This window comes from Camponotus floridanus, unplaced genomic scaffold (assembly GCF_003227725.1).
Source record: "Camponotus floridanus strain SB8 unplaced genomic scaffold, Cflo_v7.5 scaffold10, whole genome shotgun sequence".
NCBI classification, from domain to species: Eukaryota; Metazoa; Arthropoda; class Insecta; order Hymenoptera; family Formicidae; genus Camponotus; species Camponotus floridanus.
The window spans coordinates 1,034,550-1,058,842 of record NW_020229215.1 but is presented as its reverse complement, the minus strand read 5'-3'; the positions used below and the strand labels follow the sequence as shown (position 1 = coordinate 1,058,842).

The 24,293-nt window shown below is 32.8% G+C and overlaps 1 protein-coding gene across 3 annotated transcripts in view; it reads right to left on the bottom strand.

The window, feature by feature from the left end:
* Positions 1-24,293, bottom strand: part of LOC105248296 (latrophilin Cirl) — a 320,478-nt gene that overhangs the window by 31,879 nt on the left and 264,306 nt on the right. For all 3 annotated transcript variants that reach the window (XM_025409009.1, XM_025409010.1, XM_025409013.1), the window contains one exon: positions 13,520-13,706. In XM_025409009.1, coding sequence (XP_025264794.1) covers positions 13,520-13,706 — 187 coding nt within the window. The remainder of the gene's footprint in view (positions 1-13,519; positions 13,707-24,293) is intronic.

The following is a 24,293-nucleotide window of genomic DNA, read 5'->3' as shown; positions in this document are numbered from 1 at the left end:
TGAATTTAATTTTTAATTTAATTTGATCGTGTGTCTCGTCTTCTTTCCCGCTTGTAATACTCGTATTAAACGTTATCGATATCTTTTGTCCGACCGAAAATTGCAAGTAGGTTTCACTTTGAGAGTAATCACCGGGTTTGCGAGCGCGGAAAAAGAGCGGGTCGGAAGAGAACGAGAGTGGCGATCGAGCGGAGCACAAACACGATCGGCGATGCGCGCCTGCTGAAATTGGAAATTAATCGGTTTTGTGTTGTTCGCGAGGGTGTATTTCTCGTATGCGAGAATATACCGGCATTTCGCCGGACGAGCAAGCGAACGGTGCTGGCTTCGTTCATTTACGCTTCGATAAATCGAAGCGCCCGGACGCGATTTCGTCGCCGGACCTGCCTGGCGATTTTCGGTGTTTTTAGCGTTTAACGTACAAGTATGCGCGCTTCGTTCGTTCGCGCCAGAATAAATCGAAACGCGATCGTTCGCTCGACCTGCCTCTACCAACCGATTTTTAGTGTTTTCGATGTTTAACATCCTCGCGCGCGTCGATGGCTCGTAGATAGCTCTATTTCGTACGCAAAACCTGGCACGATCGATGTCACAGTCAAGCGGATGAAGATTATAGCGATTTTATCACAATTTTCAAAGCGCGTCACGTAGTATCAATATTTGTGCAGAATCGTAAAAAAATGCTTGAGATAGCAATTTTTAAATACGCATCTCGATAAGTAAATTGATCTCAAATTCAATAAAAGATATTTCTTTTCAAGAAAATACAGTTGATTAGAAAATACAGTTGAATACGCTATATATGATTCCATTCCCCTTTTCTCCAATAATGATCAATTAAAAAAATCTCAATTTAGCCACTAATAATAATCAACGTATAATTTAAATTATATTCTCTATATAAAACTTCTCAATTTTCAAGAATTAAATTGAAATAATTTACTCACTCATAGATACAAATTTTAATCGTCATAAAATTAAATCGCGATAAGTTACAAAAGTTTAAATAATATTTTTCTCTCATTTATTTAAATTAATGTCTTATTTGTTTAAGATATTACTAAAAGAATAAAACGCATGTGTAGGAGTTGAATTGCATAGCAAAAATTGAATATCTCGTTCATGATGTAATAAATATTTCTTTCATTATATAATAAATAATCCATCGTGTATTTTATAAAGATTTATATTATATAGATATTTATATCATAAACATTGATAGCAATTGCGAACATAAAAGCAAACGAAAATGCCGACGAAAAAGCCTCTTTCCCTAGCAGGAATTTCCCGCAGGACAATTCCTTTAGTAGACGAGATTCTGCGCGAGTTTACATAACGGGTAGTCAAAAAGAAGGGCGAAAAGACACAACACAGGAGCATTTCTCCTTGGCATTCCGGGCAGCAAGAGAAAAAGGAAGGATCCATGGCAGCACACGTTTTTTGTGTCTTATACATACATATATATGTATATTTTCTAAATAAGACAAAGCTTTTACACGTGTATCTGTTATAGTAGAGGTGCGTAGAGAAATGTTGGCACAAATTTGAAAAAACAAATCCCAAATTTAAAGCAAAAAAGATTCGTATAAAAAAACGATAAAAAAACTCGTAGAAATGTTTCACGCATTAACTAAAAATATTTAATTGCAACTGTCGATGATAATAATTTGACAAAAATTTAACAAAATTTAAAGAAACATAATATATAAATATAAAATGCAAATCGTGACAAGATTTCTCTTTCGCATATATGCAGTACTCGGTACAGTCACGCTTGTGTATTTAAAATTGTGTATCAAAAACCGAAGCATCTAGAAATTAACATTTTTATCACGATGCTTGATAAAGAAAATGTATATTGTACCGAACTCGTAAATTGGCCGACGAGAACGATACAATAACTCACGCGAATAACACGTATGTGGCTGTACCGAGTAGAGAGAGTGGAAAAACACCGTTTCCTCTTTCTTTTCAATAAGATAATCGTTCATTATATAAAAAGTGATATAAGTTCAATTTTAAAAAATAAGTGCCTTTAAATGATATAAATTAATTCTTTTGTATCCAAATTTTTAAATAAGCTTTTAAATCATAACTTTATATTTTATCAAATAAAATGATCCGATGCAGCATGAAAAATGGATAATACAATCATTTTGTTAAATTTTATAATTATTATAATTCAAAAAATGATAAAAATTAATTTAAGGAAACGAAAAAAAAAATCATATAAAATAAAGAGTTTCTTCAAAATCTCATTATTATATTTACGCAATCTTCAGTTATTTCAATCAAAATTATTTTATTTTAAAACAATATATTAATTTTCTGAAAGATTTTCAAAATTGTAACTAATATCACTTTCGAGATTTCAGAACGATTCATATCTTAAATATTATTATATACTGGTTGCATGCAGTTACGGTAATAATGACTATATGATAGAACAAGATGGAGCAAGAATATCAAACCTTTCATATTGCATAATCGAATACAACAATTTCGAAAATATTTACTTGCACATTTAATGCAAGTATACTGTCCCTTTCATACTAGGATTTGTCCATTATCTTCAATCTCGCTCAAATTCTATCAGTGTTTTGCAACACACCTTGTATAAACATATCAATATATCACAACGGAACATTCACTTTGTTACGATAAAATATTAAAAGAAAACATTACTCTTCATTTCTCCCTCTTTCTATATCTACTCTTTTCTGAGATTTCTTTCCTCCTCTGATTCCTGTGAATTACAAGCAGCAACATAACGACGAGTAAAACATTCAATGAACTTCTACGTACTCGTAATTGAAATACTTTTAAGTATCTAACCGGGTACTCTCTCTTCTTCCTTCGTTCTTTCTTACTGTTACAATATATTATTCTCTTAATCCACTAGAGGATTAAAAGACTTTTATAAAGACAATTTGAGAACATAAGTATATATACACACGCACGTGTATGCAAGATGTGAACTAAATGTGACAAAAGTGTCGTTTGAAATATCTTTTATTTTAATTATAAAAAAAATTTTTCGCGTTCATAGTGATAAACGGCGAGTCAATAAGACTAATTTTCTTTACATACAAGATGCATGTTATCCGAATTATATATCTTTCTTTCTCAAACTTTTTAAATAAATAAATTTTTTAAATAAATAAAGTTTTAAATTTAACCGTTCTTAAAATATCTTATTGGCTTTTTATTAAATTAAAAGGGAGCTTTTCTCTCGTATTATGAAAATAAAATTTTCACATTTAGGAATATATTAATAATCATTAATCAAAAGATTAACGACCTTTCATTTAAATAAATAATAACTTTAAGAATTAGTAATTAATCAGAACATCTCCCAACAATAAGAATAACAATATCAATTCGGTCATCGCTTGTTACTATGCAAGTTTTCCAAGAGATATTTTCAGGATCTTTAGAAATACGAGAGATACTGAGGATGGCGATATTTATTACGCTACTCTCTACCGAAGCAGACGGTAACGAGAGCAGGCGAGATATATTGTGAAAACTTGCAGAAAGATACATTAAAGAAGGGACTTTAAGTTGGAAAAGAGTGAATAGGATAAGAAAGGACTTAGTCGTTAACGAGGGAGGATTCGTAAAATTAAAGCGAGAGAAAAAAACGTACATGAGTAACAAATCGTAGGAAACTTTAACATGATTGAAATCCACACTTGCACTTGGATTAATCTTCTTAATGTGTTATCATGTATTTCAAAAAGTTCAACTTTAATATCTATATATATTATTTGAGATGTGTTAATTTTTTTATGCATACTATTAATATTTAAAAAATATTTATATATATATTATATATATAAAATATTTATATTATATATATTATATATATATAAAATATTTATATATATATATATATATATATATATATATATGTTATCTTTTATATATAAAATATTAATAAATCAATAATAACGTTAATATTAAAAAAAGCAAATAAATGAAATGTGGATTGTGATAGTGAAACATAAAAATTCGTAATCGGTACTTGCAATTTTAGATTATTATTATAGATTAGATTATTACGATAGTTGACAAATCATGATCGACCGAGATAATAAATTTAATCTCTCTCGCATCTCATTAGTTGCAAACAAGAAGGAATCGTAAAACTGATTGATAGGCAAGACTGGATGAGACTATTGACGAGCGAAGGAATAGAAAATCGAAGAGAGATAAAAAGATAGGAATTGCGAGACATCGAAAAAAAACCGCTGCGAAACTTTGTTCGTTGTTTCGACCGTGAATGCTTTTAAACGAAATGACGACCCGGCCAATTTGTCCTAACGCGATTATCGGTAGAATTTTCTGAGATTGCAATTAGATTAGGTTAAATACAGTCGCGAAATACGGCTTTCACACTAAATAAAAATCAATCACAAGCGTTTACAAGGAACTTTAGCGAATTTTCCTCTAAAGAACGCAGACGAAAAATAAAAAAGAAATTAAAAATTAAAACTACACTTTTTTATTTACAAGTTCCAATGATGAGGTAATACTTTATGATATATCTCTATGTATATAAAAGAAAATTTATTGCATATCGATTTCACATAAAATGGTTAAAATATCAATTTGTGCTAAGCATGTATTTAAATCATCCGATACTAATAAGAAATCGAAGTTGTAGCAATTATCAAAAATTTTATAGCTAATAAAAGATAATAAAAGATTCTTGCACATGTTTATTATTTACTTCATTGATTTATTGATTCTTATAACTATTTGAAATTGAAGTGCAAACACATTTTCCAATTCGCAAAAATAAATAATGAGCTTTGTCAATAAAGTATAATTATGTTTTCCATTAATAAAATTACAAGAGAGCTAATTCCGTGTAAAACAATTATAGTGTTTGTATGATTGCGCAAATAAATTTGCAATGTAAGAAATTATTAAAGTCAATGAAAAGTATTTTTTACAAAAAATCATTTTTATTCATCTTAATAAATATTTTGGATAAATTCACATAATACGAATATCGAACCTGATGTAATACACTTAATTAATTATGACAACAATAATAAAAATTACAATAGACTCATCCTGATCGCACGAATGTATACAGAAATAATAAATGTAAAATTATTATTTTATGTATTTCAATAATTTATAGCAAATATTTACGTATCGTACGCTGATGTAGCAAAATTGCAAACAAATTAGTCTGAAAGATTATCTGACAAAAAGCGATTTCCATTCCAATCCATCTTCCAATCAATGCAACAATTTGCAACAAAACCATTGCGGATAATAAAATTTCTCTCAAAAGCTGCATCGCTATTAGCGGATTATCATCATGATTTGAGAAGAGTTATCTTTTGCAAAAAATAATTGCTGTTCCAGCGAGTCTTGCAATCAATGCAAGGATAATTGCAATGAATTATTCCGTGTGTATCGTCGCGCTGATAAAAATTTAAATAAACAAAGCTTTTCCATAAATTATTGACAACGTTGTGCAATTTTGGGGAATTAGTTTGTACCGTTAATGAATGATTACTCTTTTTGAACTCGTTGCATTAATTACAAGGTAAAAAACGTAAAGAAATTAAACTATTTCGATATCTTTTTATATCAGATCATTTGTTATTTATAACAAATCGCGCTCGATGCAACTTCAGTAGAAAAAGAACGCTGAATCGTTAGTAATTCATGGATTAATTCGTCCAATTCGTCAATCTCGTTTCCGGCGTCGATTACTCCAATAAAATATTATGGCCGATGAAAGAAAAGTTCTCTAAACTTTTAATAATAGGGGAGAACATCCTCCATTACAAAAAAATTCTCACTAAAAGATGAAGGATAAACTTGTGTCGGAACGATCATTTTATTAGCAGTTAGTCTCTTCATTCTCTACGTGAAGGATAACTTATTTATTGAGCGGGACAAAAGTTTCGTTACCAATAAACGTCAGTTCACGATAATATTTTATAACGGTATAATTATTGTTTTCCTCTATAATGCGACCCGGGGAATTTGATCAAAAATCCAAATATTATCCAAGATAAATTTAATAATACAAAAATATAAAAATTCTTATGATAATTTAAAAAATATAAATTAGGGGAGCATTGGAATAATTAACATTATATTGACATTTATAATTTAAAATTTTTTGTTTAAATCACTTTTTTAAATTTATTAGGATAATGATTTTTCATCAATTGATCATTAATCAAATATAAAATTGCTCTCATCGGTCATGTAATAAATTATAAAATTATTTAATATCTTTATCTATTTTAATATCTTTAAATTGATTATGTTACTGTATATTGCGACCAGATCGGTTCTATTGCCGATAATAATTATATTCATTTTTTTTAATTTAATAAAAAATTAAAATATATCCAGAATGAAATAAATGATTTCATAATGCATTAAGGTTAATATTGAAAAATTATTTGTTTTTATTATGAAAGTCTGAAAATATGAAACGTTATCAAGTATACGCTTGCAATATATGTAAAAATTATTGTAAAAATATTGTATGTATTATAAATTGTATATATATTCCTTTATATTTTTTAAACAATTTAAAATTAGAAATGATATAAAAATGATATAAAAATATATAGAAATGATATAGAAATGATATAAAAATATATCATTATGTATAGTATAAAAGAATATATATTATTTTAATGCAAAGTTTTTCAATCTATCAGTTTATAATTTTTATTATAATATTAAATTACGTATAAATAATTTACAATAAATATCTCATAAAGCAAAATAAAATTTTATAGTAATTTTGTAGTAATAAGACAAAATATTATCTATTAATAATTTGAAATGTTTTACATTACAAGAGTATAAATATTTTCCACTAGACTATACTCGAAGAGAAAAGAAAAAAAAGATATAACAAAGAGAAATAATCAATATAATTGCAATTTCTATATGTCATATATCACATAATATGATATTATTTCACGGAACAATAAAGGACAAAAAAAGAAAAAAAAAAGTAATTTCAGTGGTCAATCTCAGCGAGAGATTTCATTACAATTAAACCCACATGCCTTATTGCACAAGATATAGTAGAAAAAAATTATTTCTATTATTAGAAAATGATTTCCATCATTTTTCTGTTTATCAATTATCAATTATAGAATTTAAGCGACAATTTCTCTCAGATTAGTATAAGAAATGAATAATAATAACTTATCTCAAATTCGCAAGAATTTATAACAGCGTAATAACTAGAGGTAACGATTATGATTATATATCAATTAATATATCAATTAATGATTATGCCAATTACTAGTTCGATAAAAATATCTAGAAATAGAATTTCGTTTTTATATTGGCTTCACATCAATTCGCGATCAAATGTAATAATTGAAAACAATAATCCTCTTCTTTTATAATGCGCTTAAATATTAACATTTAAAATTACACGGAAACGCATAATATTCAAAGTAATAAATTTTTATTCAAAGTGTGCGTAATTTTAATCTGATTAAGTGCTTCACAAATATCTCGCCTAATTCAAACGTCAGAAGTCGCGTATTCAGAAGATATGACGTTCACATACACACAGTTTCTGACACAGTTTTATTTGATGATTTTAATGACGAATGCACGTATAGCATAATGCAGATGCGTTTTTTACGCTAAATCGCGGTGAACTGAATTTAACAGCAGCGGCGGCGGCGGCTCAGCATCCAATTTCATTAATCGTTCCGCTAAAATCCCCCTCGCTAACCACCCCCTCTCCACCCCGTTATCCACCAATTTCACTTAAATCGTAATCTCGGACGTGAATCCTCTTCTCATACCCGCCTATCGCAGCCTTTACGCTGACACTCCGCACCCTCTTCTCCCTGGCTTTAGCCCGGTTGCAACTAGCAGACGGTTAATCCGCAATTGGTTTCGCTAGCAGCGCGATTAAACGGAATTCCCAAATGATTTTGACCCGTTTCTCTCTCGCTACGTGCTCGATTATTTGCAGGTACAACGCGCAGAAATTTCCTAACCCGGGGTGATCTAAAGTGCAGGATATATCTGTATATTTTTCCTTGATGGTTATGCGTCTGTTATTTTCAAGCGAGCAATTATTTATCTGTATATTCATAGTGAGATTATTCAGTCAGGAAAAGTTAAAAAGAGATTAGTTGGCTGCGGAAATTGCTATTGTTACATACATTAACTATGGAATACACAAGTATGAAAAATAAATGATTGTTTCTAACGTATTTTTGTAAAAATTCTGCGATTACATTGAATCATGAATATCAATGTTTATACTATTAGGAATTATGAAAACATTTCGTAAACATGTAGAAACACATTAAAAGATATTATTTGAAAACTGATCAAATATTTATATAATATAAAGCGAACTATACACATACATATATATAAAGAATATAGAAATACATTAATTGATTTTTTATTTTTGATAGAGAAACAAGCGAAGAATTAAAATAAATATTTAATTTAATTACTAATGTATTGAATACACCAATTAATATATCATTATATAAGTTTGTTTTGAAATATGTTCAAGGATTTCTGTGTATCAATAATGTTAATTAAATATCGATACGCGCTCCAACGAGCAAGAGAAATGTTATATACGAATTGAGGAAAGAAATAATATCAAATGTAACACAATTAGTGTAATAATCATTAAATTAAGCAATTTTAATTAGTTATATAATTATATATAGTTATATAATTAGTTATTTAATTATATTAATCTACAATATATAGCTGTTTGCATTTGATATACTTGCTCCATTTTGTTTATACCTTAACCAATACCATAAAAAATTCTTTTAATTAAATAATTAATATACATACACATAATACATATTTTAATTAATGCATTATAAGCCATTTTATTATATATTTAATATTCTAATTATCAAATATATCTTCTATTTATAGATACTGTACTATTTTTATAATAGTTACCAGTCTGGTAATTATTAGAATCGGCTTACAATGTATTAATACGATTATATTAACTGAATGAGATGAGGATGTTAATAGGATTTTCAGGAGTAACCAGGTAAAACCCAAGCATCTTGCCCCATCAAATGTACAAATAAACAAACATGCTTGCGGAAGGAAAAAATCACTCTGTTTTAAACATCCTGCGTTAAAAAGAGTCGCAAATTGTTAATAACGAGACACAATAAAAAGAAACGAAACAAACGACGAAGTAATATAAACGGAAATATTGTATTCGGCGACAAGTTCAATTTAATTCGGCTCAATCGGATTATCGAATCAGTTCTTCGCAACCCCGAATAATTTAATTCTGATTATTATTGCATCAAGATAAAGATTTGTTTGGATAATTGCAGAATACGATATTGTAATCAAGAATAAAATAATTGTGAAATTTATTACATCTCATAGAATATAATTCTCTTATCATATACGTAGTTTAAAAAATATTACGAGAATAAATTCTTCTTTCATTTTATACTTCTCAAATAACACCGTATATGTCACGTAACAATTTAACAATTATTATAAATTATTCGAAGCATTAATCAACAATCTATAGAATTATTTCGCCAATTAATTTCGACATTATAATATTATCACTCCAAGCTATTGTTATAATAGAAACTTTCAACATGGCGAGATACATATTCTGTAATTATTATTTAAATATTAAGTACAAAAAAAGTTGCGAAAAAACATTAAACTGATGTCGATGATTTCGAATGTCCGATTCGATAAATTTGCTGATTCTCAAATGATTCCGTGAAAAAATGCTGATGTAGGCAAAAGCATCGATTGATCATGCAACAACGATTTTAATAACGAGCGAATCGCGCATTAAATGGGATCGCAACGATAATAATTTATCCCAATATCGATGCGCATGAGGAGGGGAAGAATCATTTCGCGAGAAAATTAAAATTTTCCCGAAATCGAGTTTTCTCTCTTTTTGATGCAGATGAGCATCGAGAGATATCAATAGCGCTTGAAAATCGGATGTGAATATTATGAATTTTTCCGTTACCTCGTCATTAATGAGAAAAATATGACCGATCATATCGTTCATCTTTCCATATCGATTTGAAAAAAATTACTGTGAGATGAGAAAAAGAGAAAGAGGAAAAAAAGAATGTTGGACTCATCATTGAATGAACGATAAGTTAATCCAAATAATGTTTCGTTATTATCTTTTTAAAATAAATCAAATATATGTGAAATATATTGATGTATGAGACAATGTTGTTTAATTACTTTCTGCAAAATGTAATCCAAGAAAGAGATTTCTCTCAATCACTTAAATATATAAAATATCTTCAAAAGCTTCAAAATTTATCAAAAGTTCTTCTTATATATAGATATTGATTATGTTTTAGAGATTATACTAGTAAATTTATATATATATATATATATATATATATATATATATATCAAAAATTTAGCTGAATTAATTATTATAATTAATATAATTCACTGAGAGATTTGTTGCCTCAACTAATATATAATAAATATAGTGAATAATCGCATTATGCATGAAAATTATAGAAATTAATTGCCTATTAATTTATGAATTTATCGAAAGAGGTATTCTTAGAGCTTTCATTAATTAAAATTGATTAATCAAAATTGACATTTTGTTTGTCCTATTAGTGGAAATAAAACTATGAGAATTAAACATGAAATTGTTAAAAGTAGCTTTGTCTATACATCTCTTTCCTCCTCTCACTCTTTCTCATAAATCAATCAATCGATGCTGCTTGCCAATATCATGTTTTAAATAATAAATATTATATATATATATATATATATATATATATATATATATATTTGGTCCATATACCCTGTCACATAATATTCTTATTGCATAATTTATGCTAAATATAATTATCTCTTCTTGTTTAATAAAAAGATTATATTGGATATAATTATGAGATGAATATCTCATCATATAATTTGCATGTGCGTAGATATGGACTGATAAATAATAATAATAAATGAAAAAGATAAAAGTTTGAAAAGTTTGAAGAATATGTCTAATGCGAATATGAGGGGATCTATTACACCTTTTAAATAGATCAACTATTCCACGAAAAAATTGGCTGTAATAATCAGATTAAATTTTATATAAAGTCTAATATTTTTGTATCCTATATATACAGTATACTGCAAAGAGTATACAACAGATTTTAAATTATTATCGAAAAAGATGAAAACGTAAAAAATATCTCGCGTTCTTTAACATGATCATAATATGTATTTTCCATGGAACAGTTGCAATTTTTGTAAAATGATCAGATCCACGAAAATGAAAAAAGTCCGACAATAAATATTAGCGTAACTAGGTGAATGCATAGATATTCCTTTCTAGTTTATTTAACATGTCATCTTATTCTAAAGAGAAGCACATGATAAATATATAAAAGTATAGAAATTAAAGAAATATTCTAATCTAACAAATATGTTATATGTATGTGTGTATATATTAATATAATACACATGAAATTATATTTTATTTTCTTCTCAAACTTTATTTTTCTTTTAATCGATCCTAGTTACGCTTTTCAGAGTATAATCTTTGTATGGAGGTCGATTATCACAATTGGTGAATTTATTTTGCTTTTTTATCATTTTAATAACGATATTGATAAATTTATTTGCATTTTCAACTCTTAAACTAAACATTGTGTAATCGATCTCCAGAATTAATGGATGCGCATATTTTTCATAACAGACCGAGAAACGCGAGGCGGATTCTCGCGAGGACCGTGATAGCGAAGCTATCGCTGATGCTGCGATTCTTCCTAGCCGATCCGTCGTGAGACGCGCTCTTCAATGGTCCAGCAATTGGCCAGTTCACTCGACCATAGAAGCGGTCCGCCACCGACCTCGCGTCTCTCAGCCGATGATTTTATTCCCTTATTCGTTTTTCTTAATTTATGCTCCATTTTGTTGATTTGAAGAAAAAAATAGCAAGATAGATATGGGAATGACGCTCATTAGATCCCTCGCGAAAATATTATTTTGATTCAAAGAATGAATTGATCGATGATGAATGATAGAGATCTGTCTTGTCGTGATGTAATTAAATATATTATATTTAAAATTTAGCGCACATTAAAAAAGATTACTCAATTGCTTTGCCGATCAATGATGTCATTTAATTAATCAATCAATGCGTTTTATAGTTTGAAGCGGATATAGAAATGCTTGAATACAATTTTCATAGGTCAAATGTTGTTCGATAGCACATATGTTCACTCAGCGTATAAAGTTAAATCGGTGTTCGCTATAGATTGTGCGGAGAGATTCCATTCAAGATTAAATATCGCGGGACTGTAGCATAAACGTGCACTCTCGTTAATGAAATATAAAACTAAATATTTCACGATAATGACATGAAATGTCATGTTAAAATTCCGAAAAATTCTCAATAAACTTTTCTATTAGAAAACAGCTGATTGCTCAATAACAAGTCTGATCTATCGATCGCATCAATCTCTTTTAATCGAATACATTACATTGTATATTATTTATTATTCTCTATTTCTTTTAAACATTTGCGAGAGATCGATTAGCGTCTCACAAGCAGAGCTGAATATTATTTTATATTGCAAGATTATATATTCATTATATATTCATTATATCCGATTAATATATTTATTACGTATTATATATTTTATATTAGAAAAAGCGATGGCAACACGACAAAATATATAGCAATTATACATCTTAATTATATCAAGATTTTAAAAAATATTTTATTCTTTAGAGATATTATTCTTTTAAAATGATAAAGAACTTTGAAATGTTTGCCGAGCTTGTCTTCAGATATTGTCTCTTTTTCACAGAGTTCTAAAAACTAATTGAGATCAATTGGCGATATGTAGCCTCAGCAAGAGTTTCTGATAATTATCTCTGCTAGTAATTTCCGTAATTGTAAGAATTTAAAAAATCCATTCTCCGCTTTATGGAACAGTTATCTTGTTAAAAATTGCATTTGCCAATGGAAGAATTAATTAGTCTTTCTACAATTTCTCTCTATTATGAATCTTATATTTGATCGTTAGCAAATATGTAAAAAATTCCTTTTTCAATATTTTATATATATAGTGATTCATATAATGATTTTTCGATTGTCAAAATGATGAATGTACTAATATATACTGAACATTAATTTTGAAAATTAAAAAACGTAGACGTTAAGTACATAATTTATTTTGATACTGATTACTCAGTTTCAATTTAAAAAATAATTTGAAATATGAAGAATTGAGTTATTTATATTTTTTTTACATAAAATTCTCTTTTTTAGGCTTGTGTGTTGCGCATTCTTTCAATATCAATTCTCTTTTGCAATTAAACGGATATGTATTTATCTCTCGCTAAATTATCCCGGTCAGCTCTGCCTGCGGCAATTCCCAGGGGAATAGATCAAAGGGATATGTTGAAGGCAAATCGAATAAAGTCAGTCACAGCAAATATACAGAAATACAAACGTGGCGCGTGCGATACTTACTCGTTGTTTAGCACGCGGAACGATTTGGGCGACATGCAGTTGACGCTCCATTCGGTGTTCCCGTGCTCGTTGCATATCGTGATGGAGAACCTGCCGTAGTTCGCCCGTATCAGGTGGATCAGCTTCCCCTCGCCACACTCGATTTCCAACGTTTTGCCCTCGCAGGCGTATGCGGTGTCGTACCTCTCTGCAACACAAAACGCGTATATTTTTTTTTGTTTCCCAGTTGCTCCAGTCTTTCGGCCGAAGTTCGCGGTAACGCGCATGCAACTGCACGTCGCAATTGCAGCTGCAACTCGCGGCAGACCGAATGTAGAGATTATACGCGCGCGGTCGAGCCTGTCGTACACATGACGTCCGTTGTGGCCGGATCCACATCGTTCCGTTTCCGGAAAACCTCCGCATGCGCGAGAAGCCTAGAGAGGATAGGTGCCGTTGTTACTGATGGGATTACGTTGTTGCGATGTTTAATCTATTCGCACGAGCGCGTTTTTGCGGTTTACATGTTGGTTGGAGGGACTCCTATTTCGAAAAAATTTTCGCATCCGCAGATTATTTTTGCGATGAAAGGAACTTAAAATAAAACACATACTTTATTTCTTTCGCTATGCGAAAGATTCTGTATGGTTCTGGGTTTATATTTAAAATTATAAAGATACGTAAATCAGAAAATTTTTACTACTTTTGATTCAATCTTATATTAATACGATGGAATTTTCGTAAATTCAAGCTTCAAATATTTTTATTCAATTTAATTGAAAAATTGTTGTTTTATGCATCCTAAGAAACATAACTGGTGAAATATGTTTGCTTTTCAAAACTTTTCATGAGTTTCCAAGTTTTAAACACTGAAGTTTAGTTCATCTTTCGTAATATTCTCTCCTTATTAAGATTAATCCCATCATCAGAATTAATCCCAATATCACAGCAGTAAAATAAAAAGCTTCATATTCACGGGAAAAAAAATCCAGCTGTTTATTCTAAAGTGGCTAATGTGAGTTTAGTTTATGAAACCATTTGGCGGGATGCATAATGTAATATATTTCAGCGTGAGATGCGAACGTTTGGACGCCAAATCTGCGAGTAAACTCGCTGAATTTACTGGCGCTATAGTATTTCCGTGGAAAGTCCTAACCGCGGACTAAACCGGCATTATGGCGCGTCGGTACGGAACTAATGAACTCACGACGAGGCTTTCACGGACAGAGTTATTACACCACTCTCCTTGCCTTCTGCTCGTGCAGGCTGTTCCCTTGTCGTTGCTCCCTTCTCGCTGTCTTCTTCTTCCTTCGTTCTTTCTTTCCTCGGATGGTATCATATTATAGCGGCCATCATATCTCCCCTTAAATAAACCTAGACGCAGTTTTACGATCCCATCTCTCCTTCTCTCTCGTTGTCAATGTATTAATCTTTAATTTATTGTATCATAAATGTATCGAATTCACATCGACACGCTAATTTAAACTTTATGTTTTTAAAATTAATAGTTAGAAATTTAGCTCAAGTAAATACATAAATACAAATTAAATCAAAATTGGCATAAGCCACAGCGCAGTTGAAGAAACAACACTTCCTTCTTATTGATTGTTGTTTACTTCAAATTTAAAAACTAAATAAAAAGAACGAACGTTTCGGATCGTCTTTGATCCCTCCTCAGCGCGATTAATAATACAAAAAACAAATTATTATATTGTAAAAAAGAATTAATTTTTATTTATTTATGTTATCAATCTTGCACGACACGTATCTGATACGTTTCAAGTTTGCTTGAAATAACGATTTAAATGATATAAAAATACCGATTGCGATGCATCGAAAGTCTTTACTCGATGATAAGATAAATTTAATGCAATATAAGGACAAATATATTTAATAACAGTATAGGCAACATAGGTAATATAGGCATTCCATTCCCGAAGTCATTAGTTGGCGCATGTCCAGCCGTCATTATCGATCATTACGTAAAGGATCTTGAGGCAAAAAAATAGTCTCGGGCGAGCGTCGACTTGCAGAAAATCCGAGAACAAAGCGATGGCTGAGTAACGACGCGCGTGTTTCGCGGTAAATTACCGCGTGCGTGGAAACGATGGCGTGGGTCAAGGATGCGGCGGGATTACGTGGAGGGCACACGAGAGGAGCATCTCGATTTAACGTCCCATTCGCTCTCTACGTTGGCCGGCACCAACTTGGCGAATGGCGCCATTTTGCGGGCTACGCGCCGCTTCGCGTCGTCGAACAAGATCGCCCTTAAATCCCCGTTGATACTATGAATCCGTAAGGTAAAGAGCCAACGAGAGAGAGAGAGAGAGAGAGAGAGAGAGAGAGAGAGAGCTGCAATCCCGCTCTCTTTAATTCCGTTTAATTCAAAAGCCGAAAGAAAATATCAAGTATTATTTTAATCAACTCTTCGTAACTGAATTCGTATCTTGAATTATGGAATGGAAGCGAAGGATACATTAAAAATGTTTAATGGAAATGTTTGAGAGATAAAAGTTAAAATAAATTTAATCTTACCGTAATCTATCCGTATTTGCAGAATATATACGTATAAATTATACTACGAGAGAAAGTTGAAGGCTAAAAACATATATATTTAATGTAAAGTTTTATCGCACGAAATAAAATGTATCTCGACAGTAAAATAAAGCATCGTTATAAGGTCGACGTATCTTTTTGATAAAAATGGTAGGGAGCTAAGAAAAGAGGAGGCAAGAAGAGAATTTATTAACGCGAAAGCAATTTCTCTCTCTCTCTCTTTCTCTCTCTCTCTCTCTCTCTCTCTCTCTCTCTCTCTCTCTCTCTCTCTCTCTCTCTCTCTCTCTCTCTCTCCCTCTCTTGCTCTCAGTTGCGTCTTTTTGCTCCTCGCATCGCGATTAACGCTCGACTCGCGCCGTTACTCTCGCTGCAGTTTGTTCTCCGTTAATTAAGCGCGTTTCGATAACACCCCGGTAAGCGGCAGATAATCGATATACGGCGTCATCGACATGCTCGATTAACCGGGGATGAGATAGAAGTGTGCACCGAGTGCGATGTGTGTTTCAATCAAAAGGCTACTGCCATAAACGCATCGATTCGCATAAACGATTCGCATGCCTCTCATCAGTGAGCATGTCTACTGAATATACTTGTATCGTTTGAGAAAAGTTCCAATTGTTGCATTTAAGTATGTGCTTATTGAGTTACATTGGAGTTAATTTTTACATTTTATTCTGTAGTCTTTAATTCCATCATTTCTAATTTGAATATTTTTTGTTCATAATTCAAATGTAATTAAATTAATTTGTTATTTAAGAGATAAGATTCTTTTAATAAATAAGATTCTTTTATGTAAAGTTACATCTTCAAAATTAAAATTAATATAAATTTTTAAAAAACTTTATAAATGTATACTTTTGATCATTTTTAATCTTCCGTGCACTTCTCATGTTTAAATTATCATTTAAGTTTTTATGAAAAAGGCGCATCTCACACACACATATATATACAAATATAATTTTTATAAAAAACACATAGAGCTTGTTTGATGATACGTCTGTACATAAGACAAACTATTTCCAACATCGGAGACATCCTTTTTAAAATCTTGAAAAATGTAGCATCTTTTTTTCTAAGGGATAAACATTTGATGCGAGGGGACGGGCCTACGTGACGAAGTTACGAGGAATCAAATAGTTGGCGATATATTTCAGAGACGTCATTACGTCACTTCTCGAGATGTATTCGTAGCGACAAAGTCGTTCAAAGTTGGTCAGCTCGAAGGCATCCCAGGACGAAAGATCTCTTCAGGGTTCGCCGTAGAATTCGCTCCCTTTAAACGCGTTCGGCCCCGGTGTGTGCGGTTACCGCTCGAATGCCGGGAAGACGTCGTCTCCCTTGGGAGCGGTGAGTTTGGAGGGAACCGCGCTGTATATGTATGTAGATGTCCGTGTTTCGAGTCGTTGCGACTAGACCGCGGCGCATGCACTTCGTCAAGTTCGAAGCACCGAAAAGCGAGAGGATTCCCTCTGTCTCTTTCTAGCACTGCCCGTACGTTGCGTATAAATCTTCGGACTCGCGACCGCGTTGGAACTCTCCCGAGAGTCCTTTCAGGCTTTATCGCTTCGCCCTCTGGAGCTCTCGATCGCCGCCGACGCTATGCAACCTCTCGAACCAGCTACTCGTCGAAGTTCTTCGAGCATGATCGACGAGTTCGTAATTTCCTTCGGATTACTGACGTATTAATTGGTCAAGCGATATCTACTCCCTTTAATCCAAGTTTTAATTGTAAGAGATTACATATCGTTTATGTTAAAATAAAGAGATCTTTAACGTTCGAGTGTGTTTTAAATCTAATCTGTGAACTCAAGATGGTAGTAACATATATATTTTTCGCGAGTTGAAGGGTTAATCGGAATTTTAAATCTATAATATCGGAGAACGCAACGAATCTGACGAACTATGCGCAACTTTGCGTAATTCGCTCCGATGTCGAGTTCGCTATGAAAATTACACCCCGGCCAAACAGAACAAACGCATTCGCTGCTCGTTCGGCCGTTGAACGAGAAAATTATTGCACGACCCCGCATCGTTGTCGAAATGCCTTTTTCGCTTGCGCTTGCCCGACGCATCTGCGGCTGACGCGTTATGCGTCATGCGGTCGCTATCCGCGGCCGGACTTATTGCACGCGGATTGCTCGCGGGTTGTAAAACGCGTCGCCGCCGCGTGAAATGGAGCGAATGTAAAGCCCACTCTCGGCATTTAAACCAGAAAAAGTTGTTGCAAACTCGAGCGCCGGACAATGAAATTATTATGCGCCCTTTTAGCCGCATTCCGACGATGCATTCGTTACTAATGCGAATGCAACCGACGCGAGTGCATCATGCGGTCGCGGTTAGGAGACACGCACGATACAACTTTATATGTTGTTTGACCAATGTATCGTTTAAGTACACCGTTCACGTCCATGAGTATCTCGTTGTTTATTTTAATTAATTATTATTGCGCGATATATTAATTTCGAGCATGTTTTATTTGGTTACGATGATTTTTTTTGTGAACGATTGTAAATTCGTTGTTACATTTTTAATATTAAAAATGTTATTACTATACATGAGTATAATAGTGATATAAAAATATTTGATTTTTCTCTAATGTCAAAAGTAATCTTACATCATCATATCGAATACTATGGACCATATTTTCATCTCATCGATTAAAATTATTTGAAAGCAAGAATCGTTAAATAAAAAAATATTGTCAACTCATTCAAATGATATTAACGCGTTGGCTTTAAAAAAAAAACGTTAATTCTACGCAAATGAAGAATTTGATAATTCTATGAACTCTGTATATCCTTCGAGGTTTTCTTCAATGTTTCTAGTCCCGAGATATCGGAGAATCCTTCCTTGCGCGGTTTCCAGTCATCTATCCTCTTAGGAGCTAAGTATAACACCGTGAAATTTCCATTGAAATTACTTACTCGACTTCCCGAGGAGAACAACGGCTGGCTTCGGCAGAAATGAATTTTTCTTATATATCACCGCGCGCGCTTCTCCGCTTTAAAACCGCCTTACATTATTAATGCTCCCCTTCCTAATCAAAAATGCATTATATTTTCAATATCATTATTCCATCGTACTCTACTAGCTCCGTCTCATGAACGTCTTTTTTAAACAGCAGTCTGGCTCGCGGAAATGATGGAGCTAAAATATATTTCTTCTCAACCATTGCATGCGGGAGAATATGAAACACGACGTTATTGTCTTCAACGGCTTGTTAATGCATCACACTTTAGACACAAGAAATGCAATTAATTATAAAAGGAAAATAAGGGGAGTAAAAAATGTATTTCTTAACGTATGTAATAAAAAATATCTGCAAATTTAATAGAAAAATATGTATTTTTTTAGCGCGCAAATTTAATTAAGTGACTTTTTAATTTCGAAATAATATATATGCTTTCCTATATCACACGTGTTCCGATCGATGCTGACATCTCTCTGATGAATTCCACGCGCGGTCGTGCCTTCTAGCATTCTCTACCGGCTCGCGGAGGGGAAAGGGAGGAGAGAATTGCAGTTTACCATTAATGACTTCGGATAATAATATATCGGGGGTCCGCCGCGACTCGTACCTCCCGCTGCCGCGGCGGTCGACTTGAAAGAGCCGACCTAACAGCGGGATGTCGTCAGTCCGATGCGGTCTCAGACCTCGAAACCTTTACTGCTTTACCGCGCGCGCGGCGTGTGTATATATCCGTTGCTTGAAACACTGCGCGGGTATTGTTGTTCGCGTTTACATTCCATTCCCCTCCGCTACTCGTCACTCCTTTCCCTTCCCGTCACTTGGTCGCATCCACCAACCAGGATAAGCCGAGGAACAGTTTCGACCGATTCGAAAGGTCGATCGACGCACGCGTATGAATTGATCGCCGGTTCGGGGAGCCTCGATTCGATATAAAAGCTCGTCAAATATCTCTCGCATACCTTCGCGCCATTTTAGATTTTTTGACAGAACGAAAATGACAATGTTTCATATTTCGCGAATATATTTCGAACGAAACATTTTATGTAACAAAATGAAAAATAAGCTCTCACAAATGTCCCGAATCTATTACGCTTTAAATTTTGCGAATAGAGATTTTAATCTTATTCTTCGTTGTAATTTCAAGCAGATTTTAGCCTTATTCTTCGCTGTAATTTCAAGCAAATTTTATTCCGCCAAAAAGCAGGATTGCTGCGAGAATTAATCATCAAGATAATTAATTAAAATCCAATTAAATTTGTATTAGATTCGACATATGAATATTCTAAGGATGAGATCCTGTTTATTTCATATTTCAAAAATTAATTCTAAAAAAAGTCGAAAAATTCATTTACGTAAAATATCGTCCTTTCCATTTTCTCTGAAAATATTAAATGAGTAGAGGTAACGGGGACGCAGAAATGTGTACATTGTTTGAATAAATTGTCGCCACTCTTCCAGTTGTAGGAAAACCGCGCGACGTCGAAAATTCCACGGGGATATCCGACCCCGCCGATGTCGGATAACGCGATGTCGTGTCGTGTCGTGTCGCGTCCGAGAAAGTACCCGGTTCCGACATTCCGCCAGTCGAGTAATATCGATTCCGTCGAAATTGCCGGCGGCCTGGAGCTTGTAATCGTGGGCGGAGTTAATTGACGCGCGACACGCGAGACGCATCGCCTCCCGTCGAGTTACGATTCAATTTGACGGGGGATGCAATTGCGTCAGGGCGACGATAACCGAAAAGTTGCCCCGTTCCTCCCCGTATTTTAACCCTCTCGCCCTCCCCCTCTCTCTCCCCCTCTCCCAGCCCCGGCTGCACAAACTGGATAACACCTGACGCCCATGCGCGGGGGCTAATGCTCTCTTCTATATCCGCTTCTTATAATTTATTCGACCGTCGTAAATCAGTCAGGGGACTGGGAGCAGGACCAGGGGCAGGGAAGAGGGGGCGGGGAGGACGCGACCGAGACGTGCAACAGGCCGGCGCATGTAAATGCATCGCTGTATGCACTCGTGCAGCTTGTAAACGTACACGCGAACCGCATCGCGCCGCGTCGCGTTTATCCATCCATGAATTGATAATGTAATTAGAGCGACGAAAAAGGATTAGCTTGAATTAGAAATCTTGCCGTCTTGGTCTGGCTTGAAACAAGACAACAGAGAGAGAGAGAGGGGGAGAGAGAAGAAGAGGAATGGGCGCGTAACCGAGGTGAGTCTCCATGGAGGACTTTGATTTATACGTCCCAGGAGCGCCTCACGAAATGCAGCAGCCGTTGCTGCTAAAGATGCATGGCCGAGCGGAAGGTCGAGCAAACTTGCGTTTCCATAATATTACTTCCGATTGATGCAAAACATGAAAAAATTATAGCAAGAATATATAGACGAATTCTCATTTTTAATAAATATCACGAGAAATATTTTTGACAAGTAGCCTCGATACCCTTGATCATGAGATTTAATTAATCACGCACGCTGATAATTTTTATTTATTCGTTGAAAATGATTGCAAGTGATTAACATCTCCAATCATATTTCACGATATATTGTATATATAAAATCTAACTATTTTTATATTATTATAAATTGCATCATATATGTTAGATTATGTGTACACAAGGAAAAATATTCTACTGCCAAGAAAAGCAATTATTCAGTGTTTTACTTTTTTTTTAAATAATTTAAAAAATTTTTTCAATAAAAAATATATTCTTAATAATAATGTTAAAATATACTCATCACAAGTGTTAGAAAATCTCATTATCATGTACTCAAAAGAAGAATTTATTTTCTCTTCAAGAATACTGTAAAGTTGTATAAAAAAAATCAAACTTACTTTATATCAACTTTTTATATAGTAAACAAACCAAATTTTTATTTTAATTTAATATTTTTGATTATAAAGTACTACACTTACTAGACTTCAGAATATATTTCAATTAAATTTAATATTTGTCGTGAATTTGTCTTATGATTCTTAAAACAAATAATATACTTATTTGAATGCAGTATATATTTTTCTCTGTGTGCAATTATCGAACAGCACAAATATTAATTAAAGTAAATTAAAGTAAATATGACAAGATATTTAATGAAATATGAAATGCATAATATATTTAAAGTGTGATTTTATAAAATAGTAAACTTTGATTTTATAAAATACTAATATTTTGAGAGAGTAATTAGTCGGGTGGCATGCGGTCGTAATATTTACTTTTGCGGAATACAATGCACCGCTGTGTACATACAAGACTGCTGTCATTTACGCGGCGAGATCCGAGTCAACAGATAGTAATGCAAATTACTTCGTATCCCATCCTTTGAAATGCATATTCTTTACAAAAACTTAGCAATTATCAGTCAGTGCGATTAATTAATCATTAATAAGGATTCAAAAAATATAAATCAAAAGTAACATTAAAGTAAAAGTACAGTTTAAAGTGTCGCACGTGTGAGTCAACGAAAGTTGACAACTTAATCTGACAATCTCAGAGAAAGAGGAGAGATCTAGAGCATAAAATTTTGCATTTTGAAATTGTGCAAAAAATAATTATTTCATAAAATTATTATGATTATTTTAATCGTTATTTTTATATATAATTTCGAGAAGAACATCAAGCTGAATGAAATTTTTTCGTGTGATTGTTTTTAAATTAATCTTTTCTTAACAAAAAATATGTAATAAATGTTTTATTTTTGACGTATAACAATTTCTCGTAATTTCAAGTATTTCATCTATTTCTAAACTGCATAATTTTTACACACAAAGTATGATATATAAATGAAACTTTAATTTATTATCGTTAATTATATTGAGTTATAAGATAAGATTGCAAAAATATCTTGCAATTGACGGAAAATCAATGAATTTTGTTATTTGTACACGTTGATACATTAAATACGCTTGTGAAATGTACGCGTTTCATCCTGTGAAATCGATCGTTCATTCAAGAGGATGATCCAATGGCCAATGGCTATCGCAAATGCTACGTGCTCTCTCGCACGCCAACGGTCATTTCTCACGCGCACTATTTTTCGTCGCCGCGTTTTGCATGCGAAATAGCGTTTCGCTCGCATACTCGTCCATTACAGAATCGTGATCAAAAGGGGCCCGATTACACCGGTCTGCACCGGCACAATTTTTCCCACGAATGAATGCCATTACGATTACGCATACGAGCTAGCATAATATGTAGCACACCTGCAATATCCTTTTCCACTTTAAAATTTTTTTAAATTTTCTTTAAATTTGATTGAAATCTTTTAAATTGACTGAAAATTTTAAAAATAAATTTTTAGAATTATATATTATATGTTGAGATTATAAAGAAAATACAATACGATAAATTTTAATAAAGGACATAATTTCAAACAACTTATATCTAAAAATACTATATATATCTCATTTTATCATAAATACATTTGTAAAAGCATCAAATGTGTTAACAATCAGATCTCCACCTAAATAAAATTTCTAATATAATGTTTTGCTATTAAATAAAATCTGCTTAATATTAATTGAAGATGAATATTTTATATTACATTCCAAAATTTTATTTTTTCCTTTGAAAAATCCTGATTTTCGATATTAAATAAAATAAAATGACCATGCTGTGATTCTCAAGTTTCTATAGAGGAAACATCAAAGTTTTAGTCAAAGAAAATATTTATCTTCTTACAGTTCGATGCAGGTTTTCCCAGACGTTTTATAAAAATCGACCATTGAAATTCAGTACTTTATTCACGTTTGCCGAAGTGTCCGACGAGCGCTCGCGGCAACGAAAAAAAATTACGTACGAGCAAATGAAACGATGTCCTGTGAAACGTCATTTCTATCGCGCGGGTCATCGATCAGGCGACGTCCGCGGACGCCGATAACCGATATCGACGCGGCGTCAGCATCCGCGACGTTCATCCACGCCGGATGCGCTTTTCCTCTACTTTTTCTGTCTCCGGGTCAGGGAATAACGATTTTTTTGTAATACCAGAACGGCGACCTCGCAATGGTTATCCTCGACGAAAATGAATGCTTCTACAAACTTGCCTATCGCACGAGATATTCCTAATTTTTGAGATCTTCTCGTCACGAGACATGTAGCGAGAAGATTTAAAAAGAAAATCAAAAAGGAAATTTCGCACTCGAGTAGTGTTGAGGCCTAAAGAGAAAGGCACTTACTGATAAATCCGCCGGGAAAAAAAGAAGCCGGGAGAAATAAGAAACCGTTGATAAATCCTATCGCGCGATGACGTCACCTAGGATAGTACCGTGTA